The following is a 23119-nucleotide window of genomic DNA, read 5'->3' on the forward strand; positions in this document are numbered from 1 at the left end:
AGTTATGTCCCTCTGAAATCTTAGTTATGTCACCCATTTCTATTTTCAGATTCAAGAGGTTCAGCCATGGGCAGATCTCCTGGCCCCACAGATGCCGTTGTTTTCCGGTGAGTTACCTTCTCCTAATAGATGCACTTGCTCTCTCTCTGTGCTTGGGATGCTAAGATTTCATAATTTGGATTTTAGTTGATATGGGTTCTGGGACCTAGAATGGCTCATGGCTCTCTCTTTGGGGGGGGGGGGGTAAAGTGGGGAAGACAGACACCAGGAATCCAGGGCAAGGAGACTGAACTCTACCTGTGGGCTCTGTTGGCTGAGTCTTGAGACATCCATCCTTCTCAGTCCTTTGATCTTGAACTACTCCCCATGTAAAAGTTCCCAACCATCCTGAAGAGGGTCAGGATGCAACTCTGCACCTCTCTAGGGAACTGGGTCATGACATTCCAGCCCATGCCAGGCAGGTGAGAGGCTTTCTCATCTGCAGTTGCCCGGAGTCATCTATCTCATGGCCAGCAAGCACCTCAGAGCCTTCCTTCCTCCACAGGGAGAAGAAACCAATGGAGGGGACAGGAGGCTTTTCAAGACGCCGCTCCAATCTCATCAACTCCTGTGAGTACCTTGGAGTGGGTCTGCAGGCCTAGGTAGGTGTTCTGCCCAGGAAGAGACTGGGCCTCATGGTTGTTGGCAGGCTGGGGTGATGTCTGCAGGAGAGAGAACTGCCAGGTCAGCAGTAGCTGGGCAGCTTCCATCTTTCCCTGGGCCTCCGTTCACCTTCCCTTTCTTCCTCTCTTATGCATCCTCCCATGCCTCTGTAGCCCAGCTACTTTACCAGGAATACAGCGATTTCTTTCAGAACAAGGAGATTCAGAGCCAGCAGTGGCTGGACAGCCTGGCAGAGGCACCTGGGCCCACCTCCCCACGGCAGCCTCGGAAGGCGCTGGTGTCCTCAGAGTCCTGCCTGCAGCGCCTCTCCATGGCTTCCAGTGTCTCCCTCTGGCAGGAAATCCCTGTGGTGTGCAACAGTGCTGTGCTGCTCTCCATGACTCACGAAGACCAGAAACTGCAAGAGGTACCAAGCAGGGCAGGGTGTGGGAGGAGAAGGGGTTACAGGAAAGCTGGCAAGGTTGCCTTGCTGACCTTACTGTCTCCTACTCACAGTACCACCTCTAAGAGCAGGCTGTCCCCACCCCATGCTCATCCCACACCCCACGCATACACACACACACACACACACACACACACACACACACACACACAGTGACCCTGAATCCTCACCGTTCTGGAGAATGAATTGTTTTCTGAGTATGAGCACTGTCCTCCTCCCTGCTTCCTCATGCCACTGTGCATCTGTGCCCACCGGTTACTGGTTTTGGGCTTGTGTAGAGTAACAATGCCTGTAAATTTTTTGGATGAACTTCATCCCATGCTTCAGGGTAGACTGAAATTTCCCTCTTCCTGCAAGATTTCAGGCTACACTGAAGTTTCCTCTTCAATCAATCAATATATATATATATATATATATATTTTGGGGGGGGGGTCCCTAAAAGAGGGCCCCGGGGAGTTGATCTAAGAGGCTTTCAAGCATCTCTTCTGGGTCTTCATTCCCAAGAGCAATACTAGAGGCTGTTAGTCGGGTTTTAAGCTATCACTATTAGCACGTTTTCCATCAAAAGCTTCTCTTAACTCGCAGATCTATCTGAAAAATGGCATGCAGCCTTTCTTCCTAGGAAGGCAGTAGAGCAGGGTACAATAGAATAGTTTAAGAAATTAGCTTTTGGAGTAAATGACCTGCATGGGAAACTCCCTTTAAGATCTACCGTTCAACTTGGCCAAGTTACTCCATCCTTCTAAGCTGATGTTTCCCCTTTTGTAAACTAGAGATACAAAGAGTTACTGGAGAAGTGAAAAGATGAGAGCCTGTTACTCAAGAAATGTTGACTATGTTAGTACCACGTGAGGTGCACCTGGTTCCCCACTTACCAGCTGTGCAACTTTAGGCAGGTTATATAACTTCACTAAATCTCAATCTCCTCATCCACACATTGAAGTTAAAATGCCTACCTTTCAAGGTTGCTGGGTGGTTTAGTTTATTCATTTAGTTTTTGTGGGATGAGGAATTGAACCCAGGGCTTCTCAACCACTGAGCTACATCCTCTGCCTTTTTTATTGTATTTTGAGACAGGGTCTCAGTTGCTGAGACTGGCCTCAAACTTGTAATCCTCCTGCCTCAGCTTCCCAAGTAACTGAGGTTACAGACATCACCACTGCTACGTGGTTTAAATGAAATAACACGTATTTAGTTTAGCATCGTGGCTGGTGCATAGTTTGCTAAATGTTAGTGCCAAGCTTTCCCCTTTCATCATCAGGGAGGAGTAACAGTTTGGCCATAAGAATGTAATGGTAAACAATGCTTTTACTACCACAGAGACAGATGTTTTTAGGTTTTTCAGAGCTCAGACTTGAAGGCCCTGTTCTCACCACCATTTTTAAAATACATTGAGAATGTTTAGAAAATCACGAATGTACCCATATTTCTTATTCAAACAATGGGATATGACACAAACTTTAGCTCTGTCTCCCCAACTCCAGGAAACTAGGAAGTCTCCAGGGCTCCTGGTCCAGTTCTGGCCTCATGTTTGTGAGAAGAGAGGCCTCTGCATCTCTACCTCTTATACACGCACTTGCATGTCATAAAATAGCCCCCTGGGGACTACAGTGTGCTGTCACAGGCTCCGTTTCTTTTGACTGTCTTTGTGAGGGGAGAGCCACTCTATCTGCATAAAAAGACAAGAAAACTGAGGTTTTGAAAGATTCAATGAACCACCAACATCGCAGGGTCAGTGAACACTGGCCCCAGGACTAGACAAACCTGCAACGTCAGCTCGAGTGCTGCTGTGGGGGAGGTTGTTGGGCCATGTCATTGGCCATCCAAGGTGTGTCTGTCTTCTTTCGCTTTTCTATCCAGGGTCTATCTTGAAGCCACATGCCTGGGTGGAAAGCATGAGAAGCCCACACTTGTCATGGCCCTGAGTCATTGCACGTCCTGCTGGAACCTCCAAACATGCTCTCAAGGGCTGTGTTTTATGTTATAACACAACTGCACCATCTTGTTCTCAAATATCCTGTTTCTATTTCTCCTTCCACCCCAACCTGATCCATCAGCTTCATTCCCTAAACCTGTCCCTCTCTCAAGGACAACTCTATCATCCACCTAGTGACTCCACTGTTCACCTCATTCCCTGACTTAAACACCGAGGCGTTAACTGTGGCCCTTCCTTCCTATTCAGGCCCGATTTCTAGCAAGTAACCAAGTCCTTCCAGGTCTGCCCCCTAAATACTTATGAAGTTGGCCTGCGTAACCTCATCCCCTTCTTTCTTGAGGCTTTCATCTCTCATCTGGTATTATTACAACAGTTCCTACCCTGGCTCTCTTTACCCTTTACCCTTTACTCTCTTTACTCTCTTCTCTACATTGTTCCAGAAATGTCTTTATCAGAAAGCACATCTCATCAAGTTATTCCCCTACATAAAACCTTGTTTTTTTCATTTTTCTCTTATCTTCAGTCCAAACTGTTTTACATTGTTTATTTAACTCTCTAGACCTTGTTCCTATCTCTCTTTGCCTCTTCTGCCTCATCTCTTCATACTTTTGTATAACTGGTTCCCAAAATGCTCAATTTATTTAGGAACATTTTTTTGAAAAAAACAAATGGGACTTACTGAAACTAAAAAGTTTTTTCTCAGCAAGAGAAACAATAAGAGAGGTAAACAGGGAACCTACATCCTGGGAACAAATTTTTACTCCTCACACTTCAGATAGAGCCCTAATATACAGAATATACAAAGAACTTAAAAAATTAAACAATAAGATAACAAACAACCCTATCAACAAATGGGCCAAGGACCTGAACAGACACTTCTCAGAGGAAGACATACAGTCAATCAATAAGTATATGAAAAAATGCTCACCATCTCTAGCAGTCAGAGAAATGCAAATCAAAACCACCCTAAGATACCATCTCACTCCAGTAAGATTGGCAGCCATTAGGAAGTCAAGTGACAATAAGTGCTGGCGAGGATGTGGGGAAAAGGGTACACTTGTACATTGCTGGTGGGACTGCAAAATGGTGCGGCCAATATGGAAAGCAGTATGGAGATACCTAGGAAAGCTGGGAATGGAACCACCATTTGACCCAGCTATTGCCCTTCTCGGTCTATTCCCTGAGGACCTCAAAAGAGCATACTATAGGGATACTGCCACTTCAATGATCATAGCAGCACAATTCACAATAGCTAGACTTTGGAATCAACCTAGATGCCCTTCAATAGATGAATGGATTAAAAAACTGTGGCATCTATACACAATGGAGTATTACGCAGCACTAAAAAATGACAAAATCATGGATTTTGCAGGGAAATGGATGGCATTAGAGCAGATAATGCTAAGTGAAGCTAGCCAATCCTTAAAAAACAAATGCCAAATGTCTCCTTTGATATAAAGAGAGCAACCAAGATCAGAACAGGGAAGAAGAGCATGAGGAAAAGATTAACATTTAACAGAGACGAGTGGGGTGGGAGAGAGGGAGAGAGAAGGGAAACTGTATGGAAATGGAAGGAGACCCTCATTGTTACATAAAACTACATATAAGAGTTTGTGAGGGGAAAGGGAAAAAAAAGGGAGAGAATTAAACCACAGCAGATGGGGTAGAGAGGGAAGAGGAGAGGGAAGGGGAGGGGGGATAGTAGGGAATAGGAAAGGTAGCAGAATACAACAGTCATTAATATGGTATTATGTAAAAATGTGGATGTGTAACCGATGTCATTCTGCAACTTGTAATTGGGGTAAAAATGGGAGCTGATAACCCATTTGAATCAAATGTATGGAAGATGATATGCCTTGAGCTTTGTAATGTTTTGAACAACCAATAAAAAAATATTTAAAAAAAAATAAAAATAAAAAAAAATAAATGAATAAACTCTTAAAAAAAGTTACTGTGTATATTTAAGGTGTACACCCTGATGTTATGAGATATTTATATATATATATATAGAGAGAGAGAGAGAGAGAGAGAGAGAGAGAGATTACTGCAGTGAAGCAAATTAGCATGGTCACCATTTCTCATAGATATCCATTTATGTGCATGTTGAGTTTCTTGATCAGCATATTTTTGCCTTTGGATGCTTGCACATGTTTTTCAAGCTCTGGGTTTAAATCTTACATATTGAAACAACTCTTATCTCTCCCCCAGATTAAGTTAGATTCTGTTGTGACCATGAGCTATGAAAGGGTCTATCTTATTTAGATCCCTAATCCTAGAATATTCCTTAGTGTCTGGTATATGCCAGAGAGCTAGCAAAGTTTTTCATTTGTCTTCTTCCTTTTCAACATCTTAGGCCAAATTTGAGCTGATTGTGTCAGAGGCCTCATACCTGCACAGTCTGCACATAGCTGTGAATCATTTCCAACTCTCAAGCCAACTCAGGGCCACCCTTTCCAACCAGGAGTACCAGTGGCTCTTCTCTTGGTTACAGGATGTTTGAGACGTCAGCACCACGTGAGACTATCCTCTCCCAAGTACCACTCCCTCAGCCTCAGTATTGTTAGCCACTGAACCTTCAGTCAGTGTTTTCCCTTTAGAAACCTTCCCTTGGCCATGTCTCAGGATGAAATTGGGCCTCAGCTCCCTCTATGATTCCAGATGGCTGTAGAGATAGGACGAGCAAAGAAGCAAAGACAGTTGAGGTTAGACAGGCCATCACTGGATAAGTAAGTTAATGAGAAAAATGTCCTGGGTGAAGGTTGTGGACATAACTGTGGGCATGTGCTGCATTAGAGATAAGGTGAGGAAATCATCTGAAGATGGGAAAACCAGAATGAGATAGAAGAAAAGGAAGAAATAGAATATGAGAATCAAGAGTTAAATCAGGAGCAAACTAGCAAAAATAGAGAATCCTAGTGTGTGGAAAGAAGCACAGAGCTAAGGAGAGTCAATAGAAGTTCCTAATAGGAAGAAGTCAGAAGTCAGGGCATAACAGGGGTCAGCGGGCTGCTGAGTTGAGGCCCTAAAATTTCACGAAACTTGTTTAAATACTGTACGGGTTCCTTTCAGACCTAGAAGAGAACTTCGAGAACAACATCTTCTCTTTCCAAGTGTGTGATATAGTCCTGAACCATGCTCCAGACTTCCGCCGGGTCTACCTGCCTTACGTCACCAACCAGACCTATCAAGAATGCACCTTCCAAAGTCTGCTGTGAGACTGATCCCCATTCAGTTCTTGGTGGGCCCTGCAGTGACCTTGTGCCAATCCCTCACCCAGAGTGCTGTCCCAAGGGTTCATGTCCCTGTGCCTGCGGTGTGGTGTCAAGCCCCAGCATGCCCTCCATATCAGATCTTCTCAGTAATCACATCTGGGCCCCTCTGCAGCAGATCTCACCATTGTCCCCAACCCCAGATATTCCACTGAGCGTCCATTCCCCACGCCTTCATGGAGCCCCCCATCATTCCCCATGTCCCTCCTCACCAGAGGTTCACTATCATGCAGGAATAGCAACAGCAGTTTCCGAGAGGTCTTGGAGAAGCTGGAAAGTGACCCCATCTGTCAACACCTTTCCCTCAAATCCTTTCTGATTCTGCCCTTCCAGTGCATTGCCCGTCTCAAGCTGCTGCTCCAGGTATGGCAGGTACATGGGTCATCACCCATATCTCAAAGGGATGATCCTGAGAAGCTTCAGGACAGAGGACCGTCATTCACATCCTGTGGAGGATGTGAGCAGTCTCCCCACTGCACACACCCTTCTTTCTCAGAAATATTTGTTATTGAAATTGTGTCCTTAGGCTTCTCCATTAATAACCCCCAGTTATCTCTTCCTATTTGTTTATTTCTTCCTACCACCTGGCTCCTGCCTGCTGTTAATCCTATAGAACATTCTGAAGAGGACACAACCTGGATCCTCAGAAGAAGCAGAGGCCACAAAGGCCCACCATGCCCTGGAGGAGGTCAGCAGCTACCCACTCCCATCCTGATTGTCCTTCAGAGACAAGTCATCCCTTCCTCAGGCCCACAGCTTCAGACAGCATGGAAGGTGGGATCCTGTTAAGGTGGAGCTCAGCTTCCCGGCATCCAACACACCTCCAAGCATGTCTACCCACAGCCTCCTCTTCCATACCCAGCACCACATACCAAGGAACTGCGCTCCCACTCCCATAGCCCCTCACCCAGGAGCATTCTGTCAGCTTGTGCAGAATACACCAGAGTCCTAAGGCTTGACCTCCATGTTCCCTTCAGTCAATGCCAGCCCAGGAGAAAAGAGCAGGCTGTCATATCCTTTTGCAGATTGCTTTCAGGGAACTCTGAGATCAAAGACTCTAATACAGTACTTGTCCCCTTTCCTCCCCTTGCCAAACCCTCAGCTGATCCGAGACTGCAATAATAATGTCCAGAGGATGCGTCGGACAGAGGAACTGATCTACCTGAGCCAGAAGATTGAATTTGAGTGCAAAGTGAGTTAGTGCCCAGCCCCCTACTCTGCCCATCACTCTCTATGGCATGTCCCACAGGTCACCTTCTAAACAGAGTCCTCTTGTTTCCCTCTTTCCAGCCTCCAACCATCCTGCCTTGCTTTCTGTTCTGTTTCTGAGATACACAAATATCCTCTTCAATCTCCAAAACTATTGTCACTGTCACATGAAGGTGCATAACTGTGTGCATATTATATTCTTTTGGTGTTAAAAAGGGAGGACAAATACATACACACCCACACACACATTTGCTTGTGACTCATAGGGAATCTCTGGAAGGATAATTTAAAGAAGGAACAGCAGTTACAAGGAAGAGGAGGAGTGGACAGGATAGTTAGAGGGTTCAGAGGGAAACATAATCTATGCAGGTAGGTTATGAGTAAGAGAGAAAACAAGGAAGAGATGGTTGGTGAGGAGGGAAGGACTGTCTGTGACACTGCCTTCTCTCTCTTCTGCCCATAGATATTCCCACTCATCTCACAGTCTTGCTGGCTGGTGAAGAGTGGGGAACTGACAGCCCTAGAGTTCAGCGTCTCCCCAGGGATGCGAAGGAAACTGAATACACATCCAATCCATCTGCACCTCTTCAATGACTGCCTGTTGCTGTCCCGGCCCCGAGAGTCAGTGTTTGGAATGGGAGGCTGGGAGAGAAAGGGAATGGAGAAGTTAAGAGGGAAGGCCCTAAAGGAACAGAGAAGGGTTGTCTTCTTAGAGGATCTTCTCAGTGGTTCAACCCATGGAGTCTAGGTCATAGCATAGAGAAGAGAAAAATGAGCCCAAAGCAAAAAAAGAAGACCCCACCAAATTATGTCATGAGGAGTTATAAATGCCTCCATAATGGAGTTACAAATGCCTCAAATGATCTTAACCACCTTCTGAAATCATTTTTTTGTTTGTTTGTTTTGGTTTTGGTTTTTTGGTGTGTGTGTGTAGGGGTGTGTGCACACTTTGGGCTGGAATCCATCTGCTAGCCCAGAGATACTTAACTAATTTCAGATCTTAATACTCTATTCCTTGGAACCTTGGAAAGTTTATATTCATTCTGTTTCTTCAACTTCTTAAAGTAACCCATTATTCATTGCAAGGGATAGATGTTTTGCCAAATTGGTGAGGACACAGGAGCTACCATCTTGAAAGCAAGTTAGGACCATTTTGTGGTTTTTATAGGAATTTTCAGGCTGCAGATGCTAAGGACATAGAATTTGAATCCAAGAATGTGAAGGTGGATAGAATATAGAAAGCCTAGAGTCCAATGAAAAGACTTCTATTTTGAATGGGTAACCAATTCCTGGTATTTGACCATGCTCCCTTCTCCTCTATCAGGGGGGAGAAGTGTGAAATGAAGCTACACGGACCACACAAAAACCTCTTCTGCCTCTTCCTGCGGCACAACACACAGGGCACCCAGGCTGAGTTCCTCTTCTGCACAGAGACTCAGTGAGATGGGGCTGAGCTGGGGCACTGGTGTGGGTAGCCTGGGAAGGAAGTGGGACCAGGCAAAAAAAAATGTCCAGGAAACCACCTAATCACTACTTAGCCCCCTCTGGACTAGGGGCCATAATGGAGAGCTCTAAATTCCCAGAGTTAATAGGCAACTTGCAGGAGATCACAGGCAGGAGGAAGTCTGAAGTTGCCATTAAGACTCAGCATCTATTTTATATCCTTTACTCAAAAAACTAAAGAAAGGGGATGGACTGGTATGGAGTAAGCAAAGAATTTTCATCCTGGTGTCTGTGAGTTAGCGCTCATGTGTGCAAACCAGAGACCCTTCAGTGCCATGGCTGCTGGGCACATATATGAATAAGACAAGCACTGGGTGCCTTTTGCTCCCCCACCCCAACCTGCCTACTCCATATTCTGTTAAGCAGAAAGTCATAGTGCTGAGAAATTTGATTGGCTTATCTTTTCAATGATCATAACAACTAATATATTCATTTGTGCATACATCTTTGGAGATCCACAATTTTACCTATAAAATCTGGTTCACAGCCAGGTGTAGCGTCAGATACCTATAATCCTTATAACAGGGAGACTGAGGCAAGAGGATCACAAGTTGGAGACCAGCTGTAGCAACTTAGCAAGACCCTGTGTTGCTAAGTTGTCCAATTTTAAAAAAGAATTAAAAGTATAATAAATGTGGTACATAATGCCTACAACAATGAATTCCTAAAAGACTATAGTATTATCAGTATTATAAAAGATATGAAAAGAGTCTTTCTTTGAAATTTTCAATGTATCTAGTCATTTGAGATTTCCTACATTCAAGAAGATTTTCAGGGCTGGGGATGTGGCTCAAGCGGTAGCGCGTTCGCCTGGCATGCGTGCGGCCCGGGTTCGATCCTCAGCACCACATACAAGCAAAGATGTTGTGCCTGCCAAAAAACTAAAAAATAAATATTTTAAAAAAAATTCATTCTCTCTCTCTCTCTCTCTCTCTCTCCCTCCACTCTCTCTTTAAAAAAAAAAAAGAAGAAGAAGAAGATTTTCAGTTTTGTCCCTTGGAAGACTACTCAGGGTAGTACTGATAACACTTACCTTCACTTATGGAACAGAAAGGCAGATAGCAGGTTGTGTATGGTAAATATCACATAAACTAAATAATCAGATGCAGTTATGTTCTCTTTGTTTAGTACTTTGGGTAGAATTTTCCAGTAAAAGTGTCAGCTCTCAATTACCTAGGAATATGTGGAAGCAGAGGTTAAGATAATGCAAAACCTCCAGATGATTATAAAATTAGTATTACTTTGTACAAGAATGACAACAACAACAAAATACTAAGGTATTTCTCCCCAGTTGAATTATTATCACAGAATAACTTTTAATTTTTGAAATATTTGATTAATATGGGCAAGGGAGTATCAAGAATCATGCAAAGTGATAGAGGGAATCTAAACTGGGACGAACATTTTACTTGGCACAATTTCCAAAATGGAAAGTCTGTATGTGTATAATTGACAGTTAACTTTATACCCCGACTTGGAAGGTATAAGGAATCTGGAGCGGGAAAGAAAGAGGGAAAGTGTGAAAGACACGTTAACCTACAGTTCAGGATGATACCAGGTTCCACTGTGTAGGGTCCTGGTGACTTTGTGGTGAAATCACTGAACTAGAAAGTCCTTCCCACAGCTATTTGCTTCCCAATCATTGGCTATGATACACACCCCAAGGCTGCAGTTGTAACTGAAAATACCACCCTATTTTGTTTTCTCAGAAGTGAAAAGCTTCGCTGGATCTCAGCCCTGGCCATGCCAAGAGAGGAGTTGGATCTGTTGGAGTGTTATGGTGAGTGAGGATCATCAGGGTTAGAGGTCTCCCCTGGACACAAGAGGTCAGGGTGCTGGGCGGTAACTCTGTGAGACTTCTGTTGTTGCTTTTTCTCAGACTTCCAGAGTGAAGCTTAAACACTGGAGCTTCAACACTGAGATACATCTGCTTAAAATTGCTCTTCACCATGGCAATGCCCTCCCGCCATACACACTGCCTTAGGCTATAGTTTATTCATTCTAAGATATTTGTCCCCTTAAGTCGATTCTGCTGATTTTGCCTGGGTTTTACTAATTTGAAGGTGTTGGGGAAAATATGGGATCACAGGAGGATAGCAACACAGATGTGTCCTGCTCATGCCCCTCCTGTATGGGATGGCCTGAGGCCACTTAACTGGAGGGTCCCCAGTATCTGCAGGCTCACATTCTGAATTTGTGTGCATTTGTGCCAAGATGGACTTCTTTTGGCTCTTATATCAGCCCTCAGTTGTCCACCAGCAAGGATTTCCTAGTTTATGTCCAGAGGAAAAAAAAACTCAAAGGAATACTGGGTTTTTAGTATCTGAAAAGAATAAATGAATATAAGGAAGTTTGAAAAGGAGTTAGGAGAACTAAAATCTGTTAACTTCTTATATATTCCATTAGTTGGCTTCCCTGGTGGAAAAGGGAGGCAGGGTAATTTTTCTTTCTTCACTATGATCTTAAGAATGGTAGATGGGGAGGAGTTTTAGAAAAAGAAATACAAATAATATGCAGTCTTGTGCTTGTTTTCTGGGAGAACCAGTGCAGGGTAGTAAAGCAAGAAGAGCAATACCCGCATATGATGGAACACTTAGAGGTCAGCCACACTCTGAACTTTGTTATCTTCAGCCTCAGCTCTATGGAAATTTTGCCTGGTTCATAAAAATAAACAGATATCCAGCAACTCCTCAAGAATCATCTTGATCAATAATTATCTTGGTCACTCTATGAGGATACTGAAGCCAAAGGGGATTGAGTCCCTTGTCTAGGGCATAGTTCGGATTCCACTGATGGAGTCTCCCAGTCTCACTTCAGACATTGAAGGAAATAAAGAATGAGTCACAGGCTCATATTTTACCATCTCAGTGGAGAAGCAAAGCACATAAATGGAACATTTAGAAGAGGGAGACATGGTTCTTACCAAAAGTCAGTTTTAAGAAGTTCACAATCCATTGAAGACTAAGGGACTGGGGAGGGGTTCAGAAGGAATGTGGGTCTTCAATAGGATCTCTAGTATTTGTAGTAAACAAACAGTGGTCGCAAATTTCTCAGTCATCTTCTCCAGAGACATAGAATTTTTGATCCATTTCAGTTTGGGTATTTTTATTTCTGTATCAACTACTTGTTTGCTGGTAGGAGATGAATGTTTTTCCAGACTCCCTCTTTGTTTATGAGCCTACACTTACCTCTAACTTAAGTCCTGCCTACTTCTCCCTGCCATTTCTTGCTCGTGTTCTGAGCTCCTGCCCCTTCTGATCTCTCTTCACCCTTCTCTTCCAAAGACTCCCCACAAGTCCAGTGTCTTTGCGCCTACAAGCCCCGAGAGAATGACGAGTTGGCACTAGAGAAGGCCGATGTGGTGATGGTGACTCAGCAGAGCAGCGATGGTAAGAAGGAGACTCCAGGAGGAGCAGGCCAGGTGTCCGAGGCAAGACGTGGGGGTGGTTAGGTTCCTGGGGCTGCTGTAACAGAGCAAAGTTATTCTTTCACAGTTTGGTAGGCAAGAAGTCCAAAATCAAAGTGTTGGCAGTGCCATGTCCCTTCCAAAACCTCTAGGGAGTATCCTTCCTAGCCTTGTCCAGTCTGATAGTCAAACATGTTTCTTAGCTCTAGCAGCACATTTCCAGTCTCTGCCCACGTCTCCCTGGGGCCCTCTTTCCTCTGTGTGTGCCCAGATTTCCCTCTTTCCGTAAGGACACCAGTTGTATTGGCTTAATGGCCACCTTATTCCAATATGAGCTCAGCTTAACTGTACTAATTATATCTGCAAAAACCTCATTCCCAAATAAGGTCTTGTTTTGAGGTCCCAGGGATTAGGACATCAACCCATACTGGTAAAGGGGACACAATGCATCTCCTAACAATGGGGAAGACGCAGGAATGGGCAGCTGCAGATTTCACCAGATCCAGGGCAGCCATATTTAGTACATTGGGAGGCTGGCCCCCTCCAGGTAATTCTTTATGCTTGCCCTGTGCCCACAGGCTGGCTGGAAGGTGTGAGGCTCTCAGACAGGGAGCAAGGCTGGTTCCCTCTGCAACAAGTGGAGTTCATTTCCAACGTTTCATGCACGGAACCTGAAGGAGGCCCATCGAGTCAAGACTGCCAAACTACAACTGGTGGAACATCGTGCCTAGCTATTCCCTGAGAGGAATCTCATGAGCTTAAGAACAAGCTGTTCATGGAGACGGCTGCCCTCTGAAACTGCTGCAGAGGCTTTCTGTGGACCAAGAACTAAATCCAAGGACAAAACCCCGTTAACCCAGCCACTCATCCCAGGCCTCCTTTTCTGTGCTTTGTGCTTGGTGGGGAGATGTTGAGGGACTTCACACTGGACTCTGGGATCCTTTTTTCATAGAAAAAGGGCCTGAAAAGCCTTATTCAGGGAACTTTACTTCTGCTACCATAGGGTCCTAAAGCATCCTTGGCTTCCAGAGTGCAGATTTAGACCTGGCCCAAGTTTCAGTCATGGCCACAAGTTCAACACTCTGACCTCAGGTCACTGGAGGACAATGTTTAAGAGGGATTGACACATCAGATGGGAAGGTCAAGCTGGTGACCTCTAAGGTATCTTTCAGCCTCAGAGTCTCCGCAGTTGGTGTGAATGCCGTGCGTGCGTCACTGAGATCTGTGTCTCGAGGTGGCAATGTGAGGGGGTACTCTTGTCATAATAAACTTGGCACTTCTCTGAGTGTTTTCTTCTCAGACTCCTCAGACTGAACAAGTTTCAAAACATGGATTCCCATAAGAGTTCCAGCCTATTTTTTAGGTGTCATGAAAGAAGGCCAACGTGGGGTGTAGGGTGTGGCAGCTGCTTTGTGACCCCTGAGAGTTTGGGCAGTTGTTCTTCTTTTCATGGTATCAGAAGTAGGAGAAGGAAGGAGAAGTACTCGATGTGTAATGAAAGCCCCATTCAAACCCTGTTTATTATACCTATAAGGTCTAGATATTGGCTAGTTTGGGTGGATGTGACAAATCCTATTCAGACCATTCATGATTTTCTTATTGTGGCTCACATCATTGTGAAGATATCTTCACAGAAGTTTTGACTTCTTTATGAAGGCAGCATGGCACAACAGAAAGAGTCCTAGAATCCAAGTCAGGAGGCCTAAAGTGCAGTTAACACAGGCTATGATTCAATCTCTCCATGTCTCCATTCCCTTATATGTAGAATGCAGGATCAGACCAAGCAAGCTCCAAAGCCTTATCCAACTCTAACCATATATTTTCCTCTGTCTCCTTTAAGATTACCTTTCTCAGTTGAAGGGTATCACTGAATTGTTTTTGTCACAGAGAACTGTTGTATGATGTAATAATAACCTAGCATCTTCCATGGCATCTTTTAAGCTAGATCATTATGATCTTTCCTTGAAGGTTGCATTGCAACTTTGTAGAAAGGTAAGAATAAACATTATAAAGTTTGTTCTATCTCCAGTTCATCATGATAATGACCACACAGTACCACTTTTGATAACACTATCTTTTCAATCCATCATAAAATATGTTAGCTTGCTTATTTTTTTAATTATTATCACTATAGCATGTAAAAATGAAGAATAACATTTTGTCTGAAGCAGGATGGTTGCTAAAAAGTTTTAAATAGATGGAGAATTTCAGTTGTGGAGTTTTTCCACTATTTTCATAAAATCAGATTATAAATTAAGTAATATTTATTATTAATATATGACAAGATTTGCATATATATGTAAATATATAAATGAAGAGCTCATTGTTATTAATAGCAATAATAATTTTAAGAATCCAAACTATTTGTTCAAGCCAGTATTTGAATAATGGCCATATGATTCAATGCAACCTTATATTTTTGTAGACAAAGTCCCCAATATTTGCTCAGAGAAGTAAAATAACCACCTTCTAAATGAAACATATGCAAATAATCTTTTGAATTGCATGACTGCTTCTTTGCTTGAAGTTGTTAAGGCTTTCGGATCCCTTTGAACCTAAGCTCTTTAAGACTTTTAACTATGTTTTCAATATTTAACATGTATTCATTTAATTGGGTTACTATCTAACCTGGGAAGCCCAAAGATATTGGATTCTACCTATGTTTAGATTGTTGGTTAAAAAACAAAAGAGAAGAACTTAGATATAGATCTCTCAGCAGTTGAATTACTAAAATTTCTCTAATTTGAGTACAGGAAAATTAAGTGTAGGTATAGTGAAATCCTTCTTCAGATTTCCATAATTGAACTTAACTTCTTCTTTAATCTCAACTGGCATCTTTGGCTTAGAAACATAGCCAAAATTGTTAGGAAAGAGTGTAGCAACAAGCATTAGCCCATATTTTTTGGATAAAATTGCATTTGAAGCACATATGAATGTACAGTGTTTTGTTGCTTTTTAAAGTAAAACAATGCATTAAGAAGTATCTTTAGGAGACATCAACAGCAGTCCTCGGTGTAGAACCTCTTCTGACTGAAACACAAGTGGAGCTTAAGGTCATAAGATGGTAAATTATTTGTGAACTTGACTCTACTGAATTTGCAGGTCATTTTTGTCTACTCTCTTAACTTAGAAAGCTATCCTTAAATTTTCACTACCAATATTCACTTCAAATTAGCTATTATCTTAAAATTTTAATTGTGCATTGCTTATCATCTTGGTCATTTATGATGATCTTGATAAGACCAGCCTATGGAGACTTTCATTTTCCCCAGGGGTAGAGATCAAACCTGGGGCCTTGTACATGGGAGGCAAACTCACTGAATCATAAACCTACGCACACATATTTATCCCCCTGAAATAAACTTAATTTCCTTTTGGATTCCTTATTGATCCAGTCATGTAGTTTGTGCTTTTCAAGCATTTAGGGGTATTGCCCTTATGATAAATTCTTTATGAGATCAAATTAGAAATCCGGTATTTTGTATCATGTCCCTTATAGACATGGCCCTTGTAGATGTGGTCCTTGACCCACTCACCTTCCCAAGACACTTTACCAACACTGTGCATGTTGGTACTCGGTTTTTGAGATCTCTGCATAAATAATTTTTGTGGCGGTGATTTGGTTTTACCACTAACACCAACTGTTGACCCTGGAGCTGCATGATTATAGTGACTCCAAACCTGTAGTTTAATGTAATCTTCTCACTCTGAAATTAGGTGTGTGAAAGGGCAAAGTTTACAAGTAAATGAGCTACAGAGAGAGAGATGCCAAGCTAGTCATGACTCAAATATACTTCTTGTTCAGATTTAGAACATTCTCTAGGCTTAATAGTCTTTGACCCATTTTTTTCCATCCCGCCCATTTTAAAAGACAGTTACAGAGTGGAAATTTCCCTAGCCTCTTCCCTGCAAGAGCATCCAGTCAGCCTACAATTCCCAGGGACTGTTGTGAAAACCGAGGCTAGGCTACAGGCACAGAAAATGCAGGGAGTGAAGGTGAGTGAATGGCGCTGTGGATTCTTTCAGGGTGGCCTATGAGCAGGGAGATGGTGGAGGAAAGGAGCTAGGTTTTTGTGTGCTATAAACTGTATTTCCGAGCTGGAGAGGGTGGGGGACTGCTGATGCCTGTGCTTGGTGAGTGAGTCATGGGCCTGAGGGCAGAACTTGCAATAGAGAGGGGCCAAATGTGGCCCACACAGTTCTTCAGGAGCACCAATGGGCAGATAAATATTTTCCTGGCACTTTACCTGAGCATTTCAGAGAAGCAACTATCTTTCAACAATGCAGAAGAAAACACAAAAGTAAAGCCGGATCTAGTCAGTTTGTACCCTAAGATGGAAGTTCTCAATTAGACCCAGGGGCTCCTGAACACCAGGAAGAAACTTCAGGCTGGGAGAGGGTGGCTGAGAACAACATACTGTCAAGTATTGTGGTCAAGTTATAAGACCAGCAAGAGAGACCTCAGACATCATAGAAGCAGACAGTCTCTGAGAGAAAAGCCAAACAATGAGGACAGAGAACCCGTGGACCCTGCAGTGGGACTCATCTGGCCAATTCTGCCATCTTTTCTTATGGAGATCAACTTGTGGGAATGAGAAAAGCCCATGCTGTTGGAATCCAAAGAATCATGAAGCCCCTTTTCTTAACCCTTATTTATGTCTAACGTGCCTAATGCAGATTGGGGAGGGACAGTGATTCACCTGATATCACACAGCCAATTAATTATAAACTACAGATGGAAACCATTCAGTGTTCACCCCTGGGATTTAAGCAAGTTGTTCACTGAGTTTGTGATCATCCTAAAAGGTTGAAGGTGACTTGCCATCAGAGGCAAAGATTGAACAAACAGAATATTAATAGGCAGGAAATTTTGTGAGAGAGCAGGAGAAGCTTGTGGTAAGGTGTGGATCTGTTAATAAGCAGGTGTTGGTGATAGGATGGCGCGTGGTCAGGCAACAGACTGGAAACAAGGGTCAAGGTGTGGTTTGCAAAACAATCATCATCCTTGCACAAGCAGGGCCTTAACCAGAGACTCCTGTGAGAGGGGGAGAGAGTGTGGCTGTTTAGATTTGGAAGAGAAAAGTACAAAAAAGGATCTTTGGAGAAGTTGGAATCAATGAAGAATGTCTGGTCTTTCTCCCTGAAATGGGATAATACTGGTCTTAGCAAAGGAAAATAAAAGATGAAGGCATTTTTAAGCTAAGAATTTAAAGAAAATGAATGTATAGACTATTTTTAGAAAGCATTTGACAGTTGTCCCTTTCTGAACAAGGATTGATTGATTGATTGTTGAGTGTGTTTTCAGTGCTGGGGACTGAACCTGGGGCCTCACATGTGCTAAGCATGGGCTCTGCCACTGAGCTACATTCCCAGTCCTGGCAGTTGTCCTTTTAATGTCAGCCTAGGAACATATTTTTTTTAAACTCACTTGATATAAAAGTGAGCACTTGATTTTGCCAATTCTTATAATTGATAGTTATAGAAAATAACAGAAGAATCAAATCGAATTGAATTCTGTGCTCTGTACAGGGTAAAGTAACAACCAGTGGGTAAAATTGAAGGTTGGAAACATTCAGTGCCTATTATGGTCGATAGCTCAGAAGAAGAGGCCTGTGGAAAAAGGAGGCTGGTGTCCCTAGTGGGTCACAGGAATATGGACTGGGAAAGATTGCAGCAGTTGGAGGTGCACTCAGGTTGGAAGGCAATGGAAGAGGAGGACAGGGGCAGACCTGAGCAGTGATGGAGGGGAAACGCCAGGAAGGACTGACCGCCCAGTCTCTGTGGTTGGAAATCCCATCCTCAGATCATAAAACTGGGAGGAAGGATGTGCAGAGGCAGCCTGACCAGGTGGCAAGAAGCAGAAACAGAAAGTGAAGGCTTGGAATGAAGAAAATCAGGTGCAGAGGCCACAGTGTCCAGGCAGAGGCCACCCCCACCTCTGGACTTTTGCATCCTGCCTGGCTTCCTCCAGGTGCCGGGCTCTGGAACCCAGGCTTCCTTCCACATTCCCTCCTCCACCCCAGCCAACCTTCCCGCTCTCCTATTGGCATCAGAGCATCCTCTACACCATCTGTGTCCCTCCTGTTTCCCTCTGGAGGCCACGTTGTCAACACCTCTCTCCAGGACGCTGCAAGATCTCCCTGCTGCTCCCAGGCTTGGGATTATAAGGAAGAGTGATCATAATGACGTTGAACTTGACTTTACACTGGTAACCCCTCCTAACTGCCAGGAGTGAGGATGGTTACAGCTGGCCCCAGCCACGCCAGCGGCCTCCCTAAGCCTTTTCTCAGGCAGTCCTTCACATTGGCTTCCTATCTGCTCCCTTTACTCTCCAAGTCCCTTTCCAGCTGTGCAGTGTACACCCTTCCTGTTCCCTTTTACCTCTATCCTTTTCTCCCTCTTCGACATCACAATAATATCCCCATTTATTTTATTTTATTGGTACAAGGGATTGAACTCAGAGGTACTTAACCACTGAGCCACATCCCCAGTCTTTTGTTTGTTTAGACACAGAGTCTCACTGAGTTGCTTAGGGCCTCACTAAGTTGCTGAGGCTGGCTTTGAACTCACAATCCTCCTATCTCAGCCTCCTCAGGTGCTGGGATTACAGGCATGCGCTACCACACCTGGCCCTTCTTTTTAAATCAAATGAAACAATACTGTTTATATTATTTAGGCACCAATCTGGGGCCATGAACCTTCTTGATTATCTCCCTCTATGACTATCTCCCTCTAAAAATTATCAACAGACATTGCTTATTGAAGTTATCATCTCATGGTATGGTTTTATTTATTTGTACTGGGGTTGAACCCAGGTCTTTTGTTTGTTTAGACACTTTACCATTGAGCTACATTCCCAGGCCTTTTCATTTTTTAAATTTTGAGACAGGCTGTCACTAAGCTGCTTAGGGCTCTGCTATGTTGCTGAGGCTGGCCTTGAACTGGTTGCAATCCTCCTGCTTCAGCTTCCCAAATTACTGGGATTACAGGTGTGTGCCACTACACCTGGCCAGGATGGGTTTAAACTCTATTCCAAAGTTATGCCTTTTCCAACTTTGAGCAAATATTTAAATCTCTCAGAATCTCAGATATTTGCCTATAAAATGCATAAAACATAATGAGGTTGTTTTGAAAGAAAATTACCCAGCAAAGCACTAGATATTCAATAAAAGCTAAATAAATGTTTATCATCATCATTAATATTTTGTCTAAGGACCAATTTCTGCGTCCTTAGAAGAAGCCCTTTCAGCCTGTTAAACATAAAAGCTCAGAAAATTATCTAACATTCATAGCTTTTTACCTGTTAAGGATCTTTCCGGTTGTTTTAATGGGATGCTAGCATTGCAAAGCAAGACTCCCCCATGTGCATTTGGAGAATAAAATAAATTCAAAGACTCTGTCTAGTTTTGGTGAAGGCAGTTTTTAGGAAATCATGTAAGCCTCAGTTTCTTCCTTTGTAGATTGGATGGTTCTGTCTGCCCACTTACTTGTCCAACTTCCCCTCCAGGGCTTACAGCTCCAGTTGGGCTTCTGAATGTTTCCCCACCTAATGCCTCTTCCAGCTCTTTACACTTCTACCCACAAACTACCCCCTACCAGTCTCAATGCCACATTTTCTTCTGCTTCGTTCTCCCTTCCTCCATGTTAAAGCAGTCCTGTGTTCACCTGAACAATAGAGCCCGAGCACCATGGCCTGGTCTTTAGGGCCTCTCCCAGGCTCCCTCCCCAGTCTCCCCTGACCAATGTTCGCCCTGTACTGACCCCTGTATTGTAACTGGTGTCCAATGAGACTGGCAGTTCTCAGAAAACTGGGAAGATATTTTATCTTTGTGTTTGCCCAGTACCAACAGTGTCTGGAAATGTCCCCTGAGTGGTGGGAAAATACGTCTGCCTTTTATTTCTCAGAGCTTTGTTATGAAATTAAAATGAGAAGGTCTTTATAAAAGAACAGTATGAACTAAACTACAAATATAACAACCCTAAATCTCCTTAAGCCCTGGACTCAAATAATACCTCTTCTGGGTGAATGAAGGAGATGCTTCATTTCCAGAAAATTAGATAGTTTTACTCTTAAATAATCAAGACCATTTCAGACTTGGAACTCACTCAACAAAAGCCCAATTAAAGCCTGTTTCCATTCTGTGTTCCATTTAGGTAAGTGGTGTTTAAATGGACATTTAAAAATAAATTCTAATGGGTTGTCTCATAAAATTTTGTGACTATAATGTAAAATATTCAGCCAATAGGAACAGAAAATAGAAACCAAACCTGCTTTAGAAGAAAACACCTTTTTTAAATAAAGACAAGCATGAAGCTTGATTGAAGAATTCTGATGCTGGGAGTGAGGCTGGGGGGACCATGTGGGTTCTAAGTGCCAGCACTGAACCCAGGTCTGCTCAGAAGCCTCACCTGCGAGAAAGCTGGGTAGGCAGCATCCCAATCCAGGGTTATTTTGAAGCTGTCATGGGTGCAGATGTCCCTATCAAAATGTGACAACTGCAATAGCCAGATTCAGCAAGTAAAAATATAAGATGCCCATATACTGCAGAAAAATGCTGAGGCTAACAAATTATTTACTCTTTACCCAAAATTCCAGTTTAACTGAACATACTTTGTTTTATCTGGAAAACCAAGCTACATCCCAAATAACTTTAATAACTTTAAACTGATGTCTGTTGACAGGATGGGGCTCTGGGGCATTTTCTGGAAAGAATTCCCACTGGCTTTCTCACTGTAAACATTTTAGTTCAAAAATCAAGTGGTGGTAGATTGCCATCTAGTGGAACGATGAAGGTTGGTAAGGAAAAAATTTGGAGTAAATGGATTTTTTTTCTTATTCCGAGATTTGCAAAGAAAGATTCTACTGTGACCAACAGCAGAGTCCCATGGTTTTACTGTCAGAAGATGAAGACGGCAAGTATAAGGTGGGGGAGGCAGGAGCAGATGGGTTTGCCCAGAGGTTCCAGTGGAGTCACACAGGAGCAGAACTCTCAAGCTGCAGAAATTGCTGGACTTTGTGAGAGAAGGTTCAGCCACGAGGACTCTGCCCTCGTGAATGGATTAATGTCATCTACATGGAAGTGGGCTGGTTATAAGGCGAGTTCAGTCCTCTCTTGCTCTTTGGCAAATGCCATGTGATGCCTCTGTCACCCAGTAACATGTTAAGGAAGCCCTCACCAGATATAGCACCTGGACCTTGCTCCCCAAACCACAAGCAAATATATTTTGGACTCCCCAGTTTCCAGAACCATGATCAAATACATTTGTGTTCATTATAAGCTACTCAGTCTATTGGTACTCTGTTGTAACAACATAAAATGTACTCAAACAGACAATAATGGTAATATAAAACCAAATTGGGGACAGGAAAGAACAAGGGAAAGTTAAATCTACTCCCTGAGGCAGACATAATAATATCCATATAACACAGAGAAAGCAAAAGCACTTAGTTCTTGGTTCAGCCTCTATGTCAAAGAAAGGAAACAGTATGGAAATTAAGAGTTGGGCATAAAAATGTAAGGTAGACTTAGGACCCAAACCAGAGTCTCACAAGTGCTTAAATAATTCTATACTTTGTTCAGTGAGAACAGGAAAGGTGATCTGAGCCTTCATAGAGGCAAATATCTTGATTTTCAAAGAGATGGTTTTTAAAAACTAAAGGAAAAGAAATTTAATGTGAAATTCCTACAGGCTTCTCTAATAGAAGGTTTATCAGAATTTTGATAATATGGTTTATGGTTAATAAACACCAGGCACAGTGGTGCACATCTGTATTCCCACCGACTTGGGAGGCTGAGGCAAGAGGATTGCAGATTTGTGAGCAGCCTCAGCAACTTAGCAAGACCCCTCAGCACTTTAGCGAGACCCTGTCTCTGCATAAAATTTAAATATTACAAAGGGCTGCCTATCCAGCTCTTTGTAATATTTAAATTTTAAATATTACAGTGCAAAGTGTACAGTGCAAACTTCCCCTGGGTTTAATCCCCAGTACCAAAATAACAAATTATTACAAACAACAATTGGTGTTCCAAAAATACAAGCCACACCAAACTCATCTTATTTGTTATGTAGTTAGGTTTCCAAGAATGTTAAATTATCTGATTGCTGTATAGACAATGTGATTTGACTTTATTCAGTCAAAAATTCAGTCCCCCCCACCTCCACCCACATACAAAAAGTCTGTGGGAAGGTGCAAACAATGGTTTTGGATGATAACAGAGTTGAGGAGCGTTTGTGCGACCCCCTGGCAGGTTCTGCAACTGCATCTTCTCCTATCTCTCACTCCTCTTCCTAACTGGCCTTTCAACCCTGCCTCCCTAGCCCTCAGTCGCTAACCTCCTGGTTTTCCTTGGTCACATGCACCTGTCTGTCCCATTAGCTTCCCCTGCTCCCTTTAGTTTCACTTCCTATTTCAGGTGACATCTCCCCATCCTCCCACTTTGTCTTGCTCCCCTCATGAGCTTGCTGTAAGGGCTCTCACTCTCCAGGTCTGTGTCCCTTTTCTCTTCTGCTAGGCCTTATTTCAGGAAGATGAATCCCTTTGGCTCTTTCCTTCTTCTGTGCCCTGGTCTGTGCCCCGTTACTTCTCATGGCAGTCTCTACTCTCCATTCGTCTTTCTGGCTCTTTTCCAATCCCCCTCCCGGGTGCCACCCGCCCATCCCTTCTCTTTCAAATTGGTTGATGACGCTCC

General features: G+C 43.3%; 1 protein-coding gene across 1 annotated transcript; it reads left to right on the forward strand.

Annotated features, from left to right (window-relative positions):
* Positions 1-66: 66 nt before the first annotated feature.
* LOC143386577 (rho guanine nucleotide exchange factor 5-like) lies at positions 67-13159 on the forward strand. Its single transcript, XM_077108077.1, is given in 14 exon segments — positions 67-107; positions 545-609; positions 816-1069; positions 5395-5555; positions 6100-6252; positions 6544-6673; positions 6924-6998; positions 7413-7502; positions 7983-8140; positions 8781-8957; positions 10732-10802; positions 12307-12411; positions 13007-13082; positions 13084-13159. Coding segments are annotated over 14 exon segments (1632 nt in total).
* Positions 13160-23119: the final 9960 nt, after the last annotated feature.

Source organism: Callospermophilus lateralis, unplaced genomic scaffold (assembly GCF_048772815.1).
Source record: "Callospermophilus lateralis isolate mCalLat2 unplaced genomic scaffold, mCalLat2.hap1 Scaffold_130, whole genome shotgun sequence".
Classification (NCBI taxonomy): Eukaryota; Metazoa; Chordata; class Mammalia; order Rodentia; family Sciuridae; genus Callospermophilus; species Callospermophilus lateralis.